General features: G+C 39.6%; 1 protein-coding gene across 1 annotated transcript; it reads left to right on the forward strand.

Annotated features, from left to right (window-relative positions):
• Window positions 1-8,914: 8,914 nt before the first annotated feature.
• On the forward strand, window positions 8,915-10,187 carry LOC126562428 (chitinase-3-like protein 1). Its single transcript, XM_050218940.1, has 2 exons — window positions 8,915-8,978; window positions 9,057-10,187. The coding sequence occupies exons 1-2, from the start codon at window positions 8,915-8,917 to the stop codon at window positions 10,166-10,168; spliced, it is 1,176 nt and encodes a 391-aa protein (XP_050074897.1). The 3' UTR covers window positions 10,169-10,187.
• Window positions 10,188-16,188: the final 6,001 nt, after the last annotated feature.

Raw genomic sequence — 16,188 nt, forward strand, 5'->3', positions numbered from 1 at the left:
TAAGTTGTTCTTCAAATTTCTAAATTATTCAAATACTAATCTTTGCAACGAATGAAACACATTGATCTAAGAAAAATTTCTGAAATATCAACAAGAAGAAGAAAGTAGGAAGTAAATAAAATGAAAAAAGAAAGGGAAGAAAGATGAACATAAAAAGAAGAAAAAAAAATCAATCAATCTCCGGTAGACTGCGCACGAGGATAGAACCGAATGGAGATTCATATTGACTCTGTGAGTTTTCAACCGGCGTCGCAAACACTAGTCCTAGAGCGTAGGTTTCGTAATCACTTACTTACTTACTCATCAGGCGCTAAAACCACTTTGCGTTCTTGGCCTGCCGCAGCAGGATTCGGAACCACTGTTTTTTTATGTTTATTTCGTGTGTTTGTGTGTTGTAAATATCACAGAAAAAAAACATTATTACAAATAACAATCCAGTATATTCACATCAATCACAGCATCGTTGTTTACAGCGGTGTGGATGATATAATTTGCAAAAATCTTTAAAACTATTTTTCTTTGCGATGGTCTTATTCCGTCTAGAATAGGAACATGCAAATCGATGAAGCTACGGTTTTTATTTCTTGCTGTATCATCATTCATGCCGGAGCGACCCCAGGACATGAGGCGAATTTATGCTCCAAAGTTTCATCCAAAGGCCAGTACGCGCACTTCGGAGATGGTATTCTTTGCGTGTTGCAGTTCATTTATAGAACTGCATGTGTTATTTTTTTTATGAGAAGCAAAACAGCCTGGCCGTCCTTTATGAATTAAAAACAAAATTATAATAAAAAAATTTATGAGCAGGAACAGGCATGATCTTTGCTCGGAAGAAAGCTTCCTGCAGCTGATGTTTTTCCAAACCTTTTTCCACGGCATGGAAGGAGTTTCCAAAGCAACCTTAGATTCGGGTAAACCTTTCGTTGCTTCAGCTATCAGTGCTTTGGATGATGTTGCTGTTGCTGATATTTGGTTGGAAGAGTTGTCAGGTGTTGGACCACAATTTTTAAACATGTGTAGTTTGATGATAAGGACTTGGACATGGACTTGGGTCTATGATGAATTTTGCTTCAAAACACAAGCTTTCCTTATTCCTTTCCTTTGCCGATGAGTGAGGTGATCGTAGCGATATCAATCGAGCAAGCACCACAGATCGACGCAATGTACCATACTATGGGTTGTTGGATATAGAAGCATCTAGTATGCAACGAAGCCAAAAAAGATTAACATAGTAAGCTCATAAAATAATAAATCAGAACCTTGTTTTAACTACACGTATCTTTTCACGCCTAAAACTACTCTGTTCTAACAGGTTATGGGCCCAGAGCATTTTTCGGAAGAAAAGTGAATATTTGTCTCGTTACGTTCGTAAAATCGTTGTTCCAGAATGGATGGCCGATTTAGTATGGTGAAACTGAACAACAGTAACTACAACAGCTGGCGCTTCAAAGTGGAATTGCTGTTGGTCCGTGAGGATCTTTGGTGCTACGTGGAACCAGGAGTGAAGCCGGAAGCAGTGTCGCAAGATGTTTGGGACGCCGGTGTAGCCAGGGCCAGAGCGACAATAGGCCTACTCATTGAAGACAACCAACACGGATTGATTCGTTCGTCGAAGACAGCACGTGAGGCGTGGTTATCGTTGCAGAACCATCATAGGAAAACGACACTTAATCGAAGGTGTCATTGCTGAAAAGGGTTTGCGATAAACGTTTTTCGGAAGGCGATGACATGGCCGAGCACTTTGCATGGAAAACTCGAAGGTTTCGCTGATGCTGATTGGGCCGGTAATGAAGATGACAGAAAGTCGAATTCCGGGTTTCTGATCAAATATTGCGGAGGACTCATAAGTTGGGGAACCAGAAAACAAACGTGTGTTTCGCTTTCGTCAACAGGAGTTCGTGTCATTGTCCGTCTGTTGCCAAGAACTACTTTGGATCAAACGACTGTTAGGTGATGATCTTGGTGAAGAAGAAACGAATCCAATCGTCGTGTGGGGAGATAACCAGTCTTGTATCAAAATGGTAGAATCAGATCGTATTGATAGTCGTACCAAACATATTGATACCAAACATGCCTTCACTAAAGATTTGCGCCAGAAAGGAATCATCGAGCTACTTATCAACGGATCAAATGGAAGCGGACACTATGACGAAGCCACTTGAACGAATTAAGTTGGAACGACATCGAACGGAAATCGGTGTTAAAGGATGAAGATGTCTTCGTTGAGGAGGAGTGTTGGATATAGAAGCATCTAGTATGCAACGAAGTCAAAAGAGTTTGTATGATTAACATAGTAAGCTCATAAAAAAATTAATCAGAACCTTGTTTCAACTACACGTATCTTTTCACGCCTCAAACTACTCTGTTCTAACATGGGTGACAGGAAAGTGTTTAGAAGGGTTATTTTTTGGCACATGTTTAGGTTTCTAACCCGAAACATTTGGATAACTATATCCCATTTGCTGTTCATAACTTTGCGTACATCGAGGTTGAGCAGAGCCCCACGAACAGATACCGAATGATTCGATCACTTCTCTTACGCGCTCTATCTTGGATTGGAACCACTCACGGTCCCGCGCCATCGTCCGCCAATCCGTTATACCGGCCTTGATGGCGGATGATTCCACGTCATCCTCCCACCTCAATCGGGGCCTACCACGCCTCCTCTGTCCGTGTGGACGGCCTAAAAGGACTTTCCGAGCTGGGTCGTCCGGCGCCATGCGTGTAACATGGCCAACCCATCGGAGCCTGGCGAGCCCAATTCGCTGCACGACGGTGACGTAGTCATACAGTTCGTACAGCTCGTCGTTGCACCGGCTCCTCCATTGTCCTTTCACACATACGGGGCCAACAATCTTTCTGAGCATCTTCTTCTCGAAGGCAGCTAAGCAGGCTTCGTCTGTTTTGGACAGGATCCATGCCTCAGAGGCGTATGTGAGTACTGGGACTAAAACTTGCACTTTCCCGTCACCTGTGTGTTAAATCTCCTCTCTTCTCCATCCCAAACAAGGTCATGCGTTACGACTAGAATGACCTCCCATTATCAATTATTTGCTTCCGTCTTCGTGAGTCCTCTTCGTTATCTTTCCCTCAATTTTGGTTATTAAGAAGCATTGTTAAGTCTTTAAGGCAGGCAAGCCTTGGTAAGCATGACCTAGTAGGTCGTTAAACCAACAGGATGAATGCAGAATGAACAAAGGTAAAAAGAACCTTGCGGAAACTTCCATGAAAATTGATAAAATTTTGTTAATCATTGTGTCCACAGTTCCACAATAAGAAACAAACCTAAATGTTAATAATCAATAAGGTACATTGTATTGTAATTTTGTATGTATATATTTGCCCAACCATTAACAACTTCCAAACTCAAATTGAAACAAAAACAGCATTTCTACTAATCTGAACACATCTGCCCAAAACTTATGTTTGTTTATCTACAATGCAAACGTAAATTCGCGTCATTTACAGCATCCGTTCGATTAGGCGTGTTGAAATGAAGCTGAAAATAGAAGCTGAAACGCCAACCTCGACGGCGTTTTCGAACGATACAGTGCAGCACAAACAATACCCTAAACTCAACATCGAAATCTAAGCTCACAAACTGTCGGCGGGCGTTGTCATACCAATGCGATTCGAGTTTTCATGTGTCCTAGCGGTTGTTAATCGTTCCGTACGCAATTATTCACGACTCTTCTCCCAGTGCTTGTTGAGCTAGTATCGAATGAATGTTATGTGCATTTACGTTCCAATTGCCAACCAGACGAGTTGGTCCCACCTGTGCGATCGATTGTGTGCGCTCGACGAGTATGCGTTACTGGCGGAATCGGCTCACAATACACTCAGACCACGGAAATCATGATCTAATTTTGGTTTCTTGCAATTCACCCGAGGAAACTAAATTCTTCTTGGTAAATTTCATTTTTTAGTAGTGTATTTTTTGTGGTTTGCAATCCTAACACTCCTGTCCGTGCATCTTTTAAACAGTTTTCCCATGGGCAGGAAAACACCGAGTAGCTGACTGTATTCTCACTACGTGTTGCTTTTTTTTCCTGTAGTTTGCTTTTGTGGGAAGAACTTAGAAAGTCGACAGGAGCAGGCGAAGATTTCCGTACATTATGCTTGAGCGCTACAGCCTGAGACAGTAGATTTATTTTTATCACTTGCCGCACTCCGTGCCACAGAATAAAGGAATTTATCGCATAAAACAGTGCTGAAACATTAACGAACCCGCAGCATTTAAACCGCTTCCGTAGAAGTTTCTCTTTCACTTCTACATGTGGTTTTTGATCGTCAGTATAGGAACTGCCAAATTGCATTCAAATATAGACTCGACCAAGACGGTAAACTACACTTAAGTTCACTGCATTCTAGTTAAAAAGAGTACTATTCAAAACTAATTTTTATTAACCACACACCACACACAATGCACACCATTCACTACCACATTACAAACATTAAACACTCACGTTGAATGTATACTGTCTGTCAAGTGCAGGTTATTAACGATCACGATCCTACGCTCTGTCACTTGACTACTAAATGACTAACGCGACGTTGCTAACAGTCATCGAGAGTGCGTGTGCATCCCGCGGCGATCGTGTTGCCACTGAAACTGATCCTCTCTCAAAACCTGCCCGTGCCAACGCACGGGCACCCGTTTAAGATCGTTGACCGACACTGTTTCGGTTCGGTTTGTAACTTATACTAAGCTCGATGATTACTGCGCTACACATTTGCTGTTGCATGAAGATGTTTTGGAAGGCTTTTCAGGAGGTCGGAAAAATGTTCTGGTGTGTGTGTTTTTTGTGACAAGACTTTTTTTATAGATTCATACTGATTCTAAGCCGTATACAAAAACACAAACAAATTTTTAATATGGATCTACTTAACTTTATATAAGGCCTGATTATCACATACGATTTGTCACGACAAGTTGTCAAAAACGAAGATTCGAATTATGACAGCCGTTTGTGTTGTCTGTTGAAAAAAAAACTTAACAAAAGGCAAACTTACAAGTAAACTGCGAAGAATTTGTATTCTCTAACACAAACGGAGCGGCCCGGTGGTGTAGGCGAAAGCGGGGCCGGTCTTCAAACGGCGGGACCGGGGTTCAAATCCCATCCGGACCGTCCCCCCGTAGTGAGGACTGACTAACCAACTACGTGGTATTATCGGCAGTGTAGTAAGCCATTTTCGATGGCCGGCATGACCTTAGAGGTTGTTAAGCCAAGAAGAAGAAGAAGAACACAAACGGAGACTCGTATTTGTCAAACTGTTTTCCTTCATCTTTTCGAAACGGAAAAGCGCCCCACTCACTCGGTTCTGTGTGGTTCTGTGAGTTCGTTTTCTTAAGCAGTTCAATCCAAAATGTGAGTATTCGAGGTGTTTATTATTTTATTATTTGTAAATTATTTATTATTTATTATTATTTTACAAAGGATATTCTCAAAGAAAAGGACGGGAAAAAAATATCGTCGGGCATCTTGCTGCTGATTTCGTTCCATTTCTAATTAAATGTATTTGGGCGAAAACGTTTCTTCCAAAATATTTAAACACTTGGAAAATGCCACGGAGAAAGTTGGTTGAGCAATTGCTTTATTGAATTTTTTCCCGACTGCATTTTGGTAACTCCTCTCCACAAGAATATGCAGCGTAGCAGCCAACAGAGAGAAGAAAGTATATCCTAGTTTTACGGAAACAGCAATAACAATCGTTTGTTTTGCGATTTTAAATTTTTTGATAACAATAAGAAAAACATTTATGAACTGACCACCAAAGCACTAAATCTCTGAATTTTTCTTTCATGAGGGGCTATATCCTGTTAGGTTTTGCCGGCCATCTAATGGCCTTCTGGACCTATTGGTAGCACGTAGTTGGATGGTCATAGTTGGCCTGACTGACACGTACAGTCAGGTCAGGTCAGGTTAAGTAAAACAGCTTCTGGATCGATTATCATTTTCAAGGCTTTGTCATGTAACAAATTATGTTTAAGATAGACACATCATTGTTTGTGTTTAATAACTCTTCTCAAGGAATTAATTCACACTTAATCTTGTGTTTCGAACCCCTCGAACGACCTCTCCGGGTTTCGAAAGTACAGGAAAAAATCATTTTCAACTTTGAACTTCTTAAGAGTGCATTTAATTATAAAGACTCCCAAAACCATTTTACAGTATTGTTCAGGTCACATAACAAGTGTCTCAATGTTTAAAACATTATGCGATTTTAGATAGAACAATAATTAGATGTAGATTGTTCGGATGGTTCGGGGTGTCAAAATCGAGGATTGTTGAAACATGAAGGCACTTGTAAACACTCTTTGCATTTTCAATCACAAAAGAGTTGTAAAAACTCTTTGCGAAAAGTTTAGCTACTTAATTCTTATAAAGATTCACCAGAGTCTTTACTTCTTTTCTCCTTTAGTCAAAACAGAAGAAAAAGAGAATTTGGAGTTGTCTTGTATTTACATCACTAAAGATGGTAGACCCAAGTTGAATTGAAATTAGGGCGTTGATACGTACGCAATAAAACCCTGGATATTTAATTGACGCCGGCGCTAGATCCTAAACAAAACGTGAGGATTGTTGCAGCAGACGAAGACCGTGAAGCGGCTTCGACAACTGACAAGAATAGAAAAAAAAAATTACTATGAACGATGAATCAGTTACAATAAGTATTTTTACTATAGTTTTAGTAAATTTCTACCAACAAACAAAAAAAAAGGTTTAGGAAAGAGTGCTCTTTCTGTTAAAAAAACGAAATGGAAAGAAATCGACGAAATTTTGAAAATTGAAATGTTTCGTGTACTTGCATTGAAATGTTTCATCGCAGATATCGACTGTGGCAATCGATCAAACACAACACTATGGATATTACACGCCCAAATTAAATTTATTATTGCTTATTGAAAATTCATTTCTCAAAATTATTTATTCTTTATTTTAATTATTTAACAAATTGTAAAAATTTCATGATTCTATTGAATTATATTTGTTTTTAGCTATTGTAAGACAAACACTTAATCATATGGCAACACGTAGCGGACCCAATTTGGTGAAGAACTGTTTGAAAATCTTTTTCGAAAGTATAATCATTTGTATTTGTTTGTTTGTCCGCGTGTTACAGTGGATTAGTGGAAGCGATGGGATTTTCACACCGCAGGGGTGGATGTCATATCGCATTCGGTTAGTCCGCCCGCTAGCAAGTATGATTGACTGTGATTGCTCGTCAATATTTCCTAAAAAAGGTTTCAAAAAAATTTAATTTATACAAACGCTTCTTAAATCCTGCTATATATGTAATAAGCATTCAGCTTTCTTCCTGGGAACCAAAATAATAAGTAATCCAGATTCAGATATCAAAGTATCAACTGCATTAAACGTGTACTTCACTTACATGTGTACATCACCGTACTCGTTTTGGTTCCTCTAATCCGTTTATAAATGTGCCGTGAGTTTAATGTCCTTTGAAAATGACTTGTCGCGAACTGTCTTTCTTAATTGTTAACGTTCTGTGCGTCCTATTACATGTTAAGTTATGAACTAATGTACAATAAAAATGACTGCTTCTAGGATAACACCTACAGCTCGATGAATTGTAAATAAATTATTAAAAAATATGCTTTGTATTTATTTAATTTATTATTTATCATTTTCAATTCTTTTGTCGAATATGTGTGGTTGAATGCTTTATTCACTAAATCACCTAACCAAGCTGCTGGCGCGTTCACAACGCACCTTCACAGTACACCAGGTGGTCGAGTTGAAATGTTTGCCGCGCGTTTAGAGCAACGGTGTTACGCAAATTTAACATCTCGATTATGTCCATTTCCCAATCTTACCTTTCTGGATGTTTTTTTCTTTCTTTTTAGCTAAGCTAAACCATGTCTGCGGATGATGGTATAGCAGCTGAAAATATATTTCTGCTTTCTAACGTCCTGCTACTTTACTGGATAAACTCACCTCGTCGACCTGGTTGAAAATACGTTTCACGACATTCTCAACCTCATCAAAACGTTTACGGTGAAAAAAGTTTCGAAACATGAGCAACAGCTATTATACTATTCGGTTTCATAAGTCATGAAAAATATATTATCACTTTAACCATGACACTCTAGTAAACACATAATTAAAACGTAATGTACAAAGAATTTAAAAAAAATTGCTTTAGTTTCCCCTGCTACAGCCCAGTGACGTATTTTCGGCATTTCTTTCATTAAAACCAAATTATTAAAATGTATTTAATTTTAGTAAAACCAATGGAAAACAATATTTTATTTTGTAGCCGTTTAATAAACCATGAATTATCTCGTTTTACGAATAAATCAAAACACGGAATGATCCACAGACGTTTTATAGACAAACAATTCAAAAAATTTTACTGTGCTATGGTCCATAAATACATGGAGCCAATGCAATTGGATATTGCATATCGTATCATGATAATTTATTGATGATTTTTAAAAGCCAATAAGGTAAGTTCTTTTATGATTTTTTTAAATATACTCAACAGTTGTATAACTTTAATAACATATTTAAATTCCAGCTGAATAAACATTATCCATGTAATGTACGGCAAACCGGAAATTAAGACTAATTTACTAATTGACCATACGGTAAAGAGCCGTCCTTTTGGAGTCCAACAAAAAAACCTAATGCCGAAGCATCGAGAATTCAAAATTGTTTGCGCATGGTGATGCGAGTGTATTAGAGTGCAACCAGCAACACGTGTATGCCCTCATTACTGAAAATGTTACCTCAAGATTAGATTTATTCTATATCGAAAGACTTGCACCGTCTTATCATTCATTATTAAACTTACGCTTATCTGAGGTCGACTGTACTTATCATTAATTAGCTTGTTATTTGGTAAAGATCCAGCAGTCCTTGCTTAACGGTGTTTATAACGAGACACAATGATTCGCCGTGTTCTGTTATGTTTTAGTTTGTTCGTTGTGTTTTCCAGCATAGAAACACGCAGTAAGTCAATACAAAGCTTACATATTTGGAGCATCATTCACTCCGCACTCACAATGTCCGATCTAATCCTCCACACAGAACCAGTTGTTTGCTACTACGCCTCATGGGCAACATATCGCCCAGGAAGGGGGCAATTCAATGTGGAACACATCGATCCTTTCCTTTGCACCCATCTGATGTACGCGTTCTTCGGTGTGGATCATACCGGAGCGGTAACGGTGCTCGATCCATGGCTCGATCTGGAGACTAATGGTGGTCGTGGAAACATTCGTCGCTTTAATGAGCTACGCCAACAGAATCCTCAACTCAAGACACTGGCAGCAATCGGTGGTGCAACTGTTGCGCCCACGTTGTTTTCGCAGATTGCCGCGAATGCTGCTACGCGTGGTGCCTTTGCTCGAAATGCACGAGATTTATGTCTAACTCATGGATTCGACGGTGTGGATGTTGGTTGGGAGTTTCCAGGTATACACGAAGGCGATACGACTAATGATAAGGCGAACTTTGTGCTGCTGTTATCAGAATTAGCTGCAGAGCTTCGCTCTCATGGCTTGCTTCTAACCGGTGCTCTAGCTGCAAGTGAAACAATTGCATCCATTTCATACGATATTGCCCGCATTGTCCCACATTTGGATTTCATCAATCTCATGGCATACGACTATAACGGAGCGTGGAACAATTTTACTGGTCACAATGCACCACTGTTTGCTGGACCTTCGGATCAGAATGATTTTCAACGAATGCTTAACGTGGATCACAGCATCAACTATTGGGTAGGCCAGGGAGCTCCACTCTCAAAACTAGTGCTGGGTGTTCCAGCGTATGGACGTACCTTCACGCTGACGAATTCGGCTTCCAATGGATTACGGGCACCATCGGACGGACCCGGTTTACCTGGTCCGTACACACTTCAGTCCGGTTACATGGCATACCATGAGGCATGTGTCCATTTCCTTCCTGGATCCAGCTGGCAACGTGTGTGGGAAGCAGTACAACGCATTCCATATGGTTTCCTGGACAGGCAATGGATAGGATACGACGATCGAGAAAGTATATTGGAAAAATGTAACTACGCTAACAATCGTAATCTTGCTGGTATGATGATGTGGTCAATCGATATGGATGATTTTCGCGGGTACTGTGGAAGTCAGTTTAATTTACTTAGAGCTCTCAATGATTGTTTGACGTAAATTTGACGTATTCAAATAATTACAATAAATCATACAAAAACTTTTTTCTTTCATCATTTTTAAGCTTTAGAACGACAGTTAGACATGGAGGTTGTGTTGTGCATGATGTTTTCCTCGAGATACATTATTATTATTATTATTATTATTATTATTATTATTATTATTTATTAACGTGTTGTCTACCTATAGGCTACACTACACTCTTACACTCTACTTAAAATTATTTAACTCTAAACTTAGAGAAATGGGGAGGGAGTTAAGTGCTAAAGGGAAGACCGCATACTGGAGCGTAAGGATTGAAGGGAGAGATGGAAATCGAACACAAGAGACGAGGAGTTAAACGAACGCAGTGCCCTCAAAAAAGGATCGTTGCGACCGGCAGACATACGGCGCCTAGGGATAATCAAAGGGGGACGAATACGAAGGGAACGGTTAGGGACATAGAACGGGATGGAACCAAGCAGAGAAGGAGCATCTATACAGTTCAACAAGAGGGAAGCGATAAAAAGTGTTTGGGAACGTGATCGACGGTCTTCGAGAGAGTCAAGACTCAGCAACTGACACCTTGACTCGTAACCGGGCAGGGTGGAGGTGGATCTTCCAAGGAATTTGCGAACCGCAAACCTGGTAAAAGACCTCTGCACCCGCTCGATTCGATCCATATGGATCCGAGCTGTTGGTGACCAGATTACAGAGCAATACTCCAGCAATGACCTGACCAGCGAACAGTACAGCGTTTTCAAACACAGAAGATTAGAGAAGTCACGAGCAATACGCTTCAGGATACCCAGTGTTTTCCTGGCTCTAGCAACCATAGAGTCGTTGTGGGACGTTAGGGTAAGGCCACTATCGAGCCATACGCCTAAGTCCTTGACCAGAGAAACCCGGTTGACTAGGACCTGATCAAGCACATAAGGATAGAGGAAAGGAGTGCGGGAACGAGTAAACGAAATGATTTGACACTTCACAGGACAAAGGGTGAGAGAGTTATGAGCACACCAAGAGGAAAAACGGTTAAGAACAGTTTGAAGGAAAACGCAATCCACACCCGATGAGATTGGGAAAAAGATTTTCACATCATCGGCATAGCAAAGAAAGCTATCTTGTGGCAAGACAGAAGTAATGTCATTAAGGAATAGGACGAATTTGACGAATTTGATATAGTATATATTTGATATAGTATCAGATTCGAACCGATTAAAATGCTACTTTTGTTTTGTTCGTGAGGCACAGCTTCATGACGCCTGCCATTCTAAATTTTCCTTGACTTAGTTTACCTGTATCGTAATGTATCGTTAACAGTTAAATTACTGTAGAAATTTGAATAATCTTAACAGCATTATCACAGCGTTTACCAGTGTTATAAAACACCTGTTTAAATCAATATGATATTCGATATGCATAAGGTAAAATTTTTTTTTATTATACTTTATCCAATGGACATACATACTTTACATCAAATCACAAAACTCTAACGAATTCGATCGTCTCGAGAACAGCCAATCTTCAGCCAAAGGTTTTGATCGAGTTATGGAAGTAAAAAACTTTGTATACTTCATGGAATGCTCTGTACATTGAGGTCAGAGAATCACCTGTCCTAGTGTTCGTTTAATGGGAGAGTCCGGAAGGATAGATGTTCCCCTTAAATAGGTTAGCGATAAGTTGTTATGCGCTACGACATCCATCCTTCAACTGGCTAATGAGCGACAAGCGATCTTTGTAAGACGAGTGTTGGCTACTTACATTCCACACAAGTCACTTAGCGAGAGAACTTTCATTAAATAGATTCGATTCGATTTAAAGCATGTTAGCATACTCAAGTACCGACCGAATTATGCTGCAGTAAACGATTTTGATATACATGGGGTCCTTGAGATGTCTAGACATATGTACTTTAGCTTCTTCAGCATAATGATCGAAGGTCAGTTTAACGTCCAGCACAACACCAACATCCCGTATATGTGATGTACGATCAACAAGAGCGCCTGCAATATTGTAGCTGTAGTGAATCGCCTCTTAAGATCTGCTGAATATATATTTGAACAAACCTGGCATTGCAACCTGGATTTTTTCAATATTTAGCTGTAGTTGATTCTGGAAATACTAATGATAGAAGTTTTCCAAGTGCTGTTGTAGTTCAAGAAGAGTATGAAAAGTAGAGGAGTTATTGATGCTTGTGTTGTAACCTGGCGAGTAAAGTACTGGGCGCCTCCAGCTACAATATTATCAAGCATAATACCGAGATTTATGTTTGTTCCAATGTAAACATATAATAAAGAAACTATTTTTTACAGTATGTATAGGGAATTTATTCTGCTGCGTATCAACGCACGTTAGAAAAAACTTTTCTCAACAGGCTTCAGCGCTCAGTGTCTCATTATTGGCTATACGCCAGCATTTCCTTTTTTTCTTAGCAATTTAACAAACAATTTTGAATGATTTTGGCTTTGAAACAATTATTTGCATCCACTCAGTAACCGGTACAATAAAAAATAACTGTTTGCTGGAGTATTTGATTAACGAATACATATTTTAGTTCTTCAAACTGCATAAATAATTCGTGACAAATTTCACGCTTTGTTATTTTTAGTATTTTTTGCTAGGTCCAATTTATTTTTAATTCTTACTGAGCTTCTTGAGATAGCGGTACAAATCAACATATTTAAGTATTTATCTCTATTAATATATTTTTTATTATGTACAACATTCACAATAACCCGATGTTGCAAAAGTTTTATTATTATCCTTTACTTTGGAACATGTTGCGTTCTACGTATGATAATCAATCGTTCGTTATGTACGCTGTTTTCCTATTTACATAAAAAACATATCAGCTTTACAAAAAAACATACAAACAGCAGAGGCAAACAAACTCAACAAACAAAAATGACCCATGAACTCAAAAACGCAAAGTCGGCACTCCATATTTAATATTTGTTTTCATAAGTGGTTGACCTATTTTTAGAAACAAATGTCCGTGTGGGTATTCACTGCATGTTCTTCGTTTCTTTCGTGATGCAGCTCCATCACAGAAGAGTGTCGAATGTTTGTTTTGTACTTGATCAACTGGTTTCTGGGTTTTTAAATTCGATCGCTCTGTTTGCAATGTTTTCATCAACAAACTTACACATATAAAAAAAAACTTATATAGTAACGCTAGTTAAACCCGTTTATCTCACTGTCATACTTTTGCAATCGATCATCCTGTTCCCCGCTAGATTTTGTACGATTGCCGCATCGTACTGCATAGAATTCGAACAGTCTGTCTGATGCACATGAGGAACCGCAATCTGCCGTCCAAGACAAGCTTCTTTGAAGCATCCCACACACATGGACTAAAATTAGCACTGGCATTTTGCGCATAGTCGCGATCACTTACTACTGCCCAGACATGGAACAACTCGATCGAACGCAACAAACTTCAAAATTGGAAGGCAGCGAGCTCTAAACACACACAATTTGCTTTTCTTTTCTCTACGCTGTGCCAACGAATGCCGTTCGTCCTATTTCATGCAAGCCTTTCATTCGGCTCCGGTGACTCATGGAACGAACATGTGTCTTAATTTATTTACGTTTCATCATTTATCATTATGTAAGACAGTGACGATCACTTAGTAGTTGGCGCAGCAGGATTAACGTGTTTCGCACAATTTCACACAATTTTGTATCTTGCCCTAGCCAAATAGGGATTCCTCTCACTCAATCGATGCCATTGCTAGGTTTTTTAGTACAACATCGACTTTCAGGTAGACATTCTACAGCTTAGAGGAAAGTTGAGAACTAATCATTTGCGCCCAAATTAATATTTTTTGTTTTACTACAAAAAGTGTTTTAATTCTTCTGTACTCATTTCTTGGAGTTGATGAAAAGTTTGTGTCAGTATGTGCTTCATTCGGATTTATTTTAAAAGTATGCAATCCATTCACAACATCAATGGTAACACATTAAGGGATTTGTTGCGATTAAATTAAAAACAAACGTTCGGAACATTTGACGAAAACACAAGAGACTAGAATGGCGAATTGAACCAAACAAAGAGTGTGTGTTAAATACCGTACAATTTCGTAATAGAACAAAGTCTTTATTAGTTCGCTTCTACTATAATCCTTACTATTCACGCACACACATTCACCCACCCCATTATCACACGAGCACACATAAACACACTCGAATTCAACTCGTTTGTATGGAAAATTATAGAATATATTTAGAATCCGTTGCAAGCCGTCCAACAGACAGGAAAGAATAAGCTTCTGTCCACATCACACACCCAAGTCCGTTAGTGCTGGTTGGCCAACGAAGGAATCGCCTAGCAGTTATAACGATCATCATTGCTCTCGCCCTCTACAGCGGTATCTCACCACTACAGATCGCCGTCCGTCTCCCGTTCCTGATGCTTCGGCATTCCTTCCTCGACGATCATCCCGAAATTCGGTGCCAACTCAATAAGCGACACTTTCCTAGGAAGATCAGCCACAAACATACGAGTAGGCTGGAAAATTCCTCAATTTCCCACTGTCTACACACTTACATACACAAACTACTCCCATTCCCTCGGAGTGGTGACAACCGGAGGGGGGGTTTACCTTTATGACGGGGTGCGAATGCTTGCGGACTTTAGCGGTTCGAGCCAATATCGCAAAGTGAAAAATAGCTAAAAATATAAAACCGAACGCCATGGGCCCTACCTATGCGACACATTTTAACTGCCGTCCTAAGAGAAGATGCCGCTGCTGCTGTTACTGTTGAAGCTGCTAGGGAAAATGGTGGAAATGATGCTGATGATGATGATGATGTTGCTGGTCTTTCGTGCAGTCGCCCATTATACACAAACTGGTGTGTGCCGCTCCTTATGTTTGCTCCTTTTTGCCGATCCACTCACGCTGACCTGTCATAATTATGCAAACATCATAAGAAAAGCGCTCATCTCGCCAATTACAGACGTTGGCATTCGATCTTCACTGAATGAGCATTGTAAATGCAGTTTTTTAGGCATATATTTTGCATGGAGAATTCAAAGAATTGTTGGGTGAAATCGATCATTGTTTACTACTGATAACACAACACTGTTTACTACTGATAAAATTATTTTTTGGATTGTCCACATCAACTAAAAACCACGAAGAAAAAGAGTTCACATGAAAAATGTAATAAAATTTTTATTGCAGTTACATAAAAACATAAAACTGCTGCTAAATATTAACACAAGTCCAGTGGCACTTAACAGACACGGTAAAATTTGCCAGACCGTACGACCAAACCAACATTCCATTGGTTTGGATTGTTTTGGTGGACATGGGTATTGGCAAGCGTAGCCAAAAATAAACTCATGTAACGCCAGCATCTTACGGGTGTTTGTACAATTTCCACATCATAAATTTGAATCTCCATGATTTTGTTGGAATATACTTTCGTGATTCAGTAAAACTGTTGCATAAACTAACATTGTAATGCAGGCGATTGGCAAGTTGTCGGTATCAGTTTCTTCGGCACGGAAAACCAAAAAGCTTCCAATAATTTCTAACGTTTGTTCGTTTTGCTTGGAATGTTTAATTATCGTTCAAAAATTTTACAATTTCCTGCACATTTTTTTCAAATTGCTCTGAAGTCTGCCCCGAACGAACCACCACTTTCTGAATTTAATAAACCCCCTCATTAGTCACTCAACTCAAGCGTTCACGGGGCAACCAACCAACAGTTCTGGGCAATAAACAAGTGCGAGCGTGCAACAATCGGGACGGTAGGAAAAGCATCAACAGCAAGGCATCCCCATGATTCAATTCATCAATGGCTCAAATATTATTGTTGTCCCACTTACGGTGGCCCTCTTGCCACTGTCATTTACATGCTCGCAAATACATATATACACACTCGCGATCGAAGAAGAGTTCTCAGTCAAAGTGATGTACAGCACTTTGCCTTTCTTTCTGGCTGCTGCTTGCCTGGCCTACCCAGCTGCATTTATGTGTGATAATTATCGCACCACGTAGCCATCATTATGGCGATCTGTGGCTAGCCAT

The sequence above is a fragment of the Anopheles maculipalpis genome, chromosome 3RL, assembly GCF_943734695.1.
Source record: "Anopheles maculipalpis chromosome 3RL, idAnoMacuDA_375_x, whole genome shotgun sequence".
NCBI classification, from domain to species: Eukaryota; Metazoa; Arthropoda; class Insecta; order Diptera; family Culicidae; genus Anopheles; species Anopheles maculipalpis.

Coding starts and splice junctions, on each gene's coding strand:
- LOC126562428 (XM_050218940.1), top strand. CDS start 8,915: ATGATTCGCCGTGTTCTGTTATGTTTTAGTTTGTTCGTTGTGTTTTCC. Junction 8,979..9,056: donor TTCCAGCATAGAAACACGCA/GTAAGTCAATAC, acceptor TCCTCCACACAG/AACCAGTTGTTTGCTACTAC.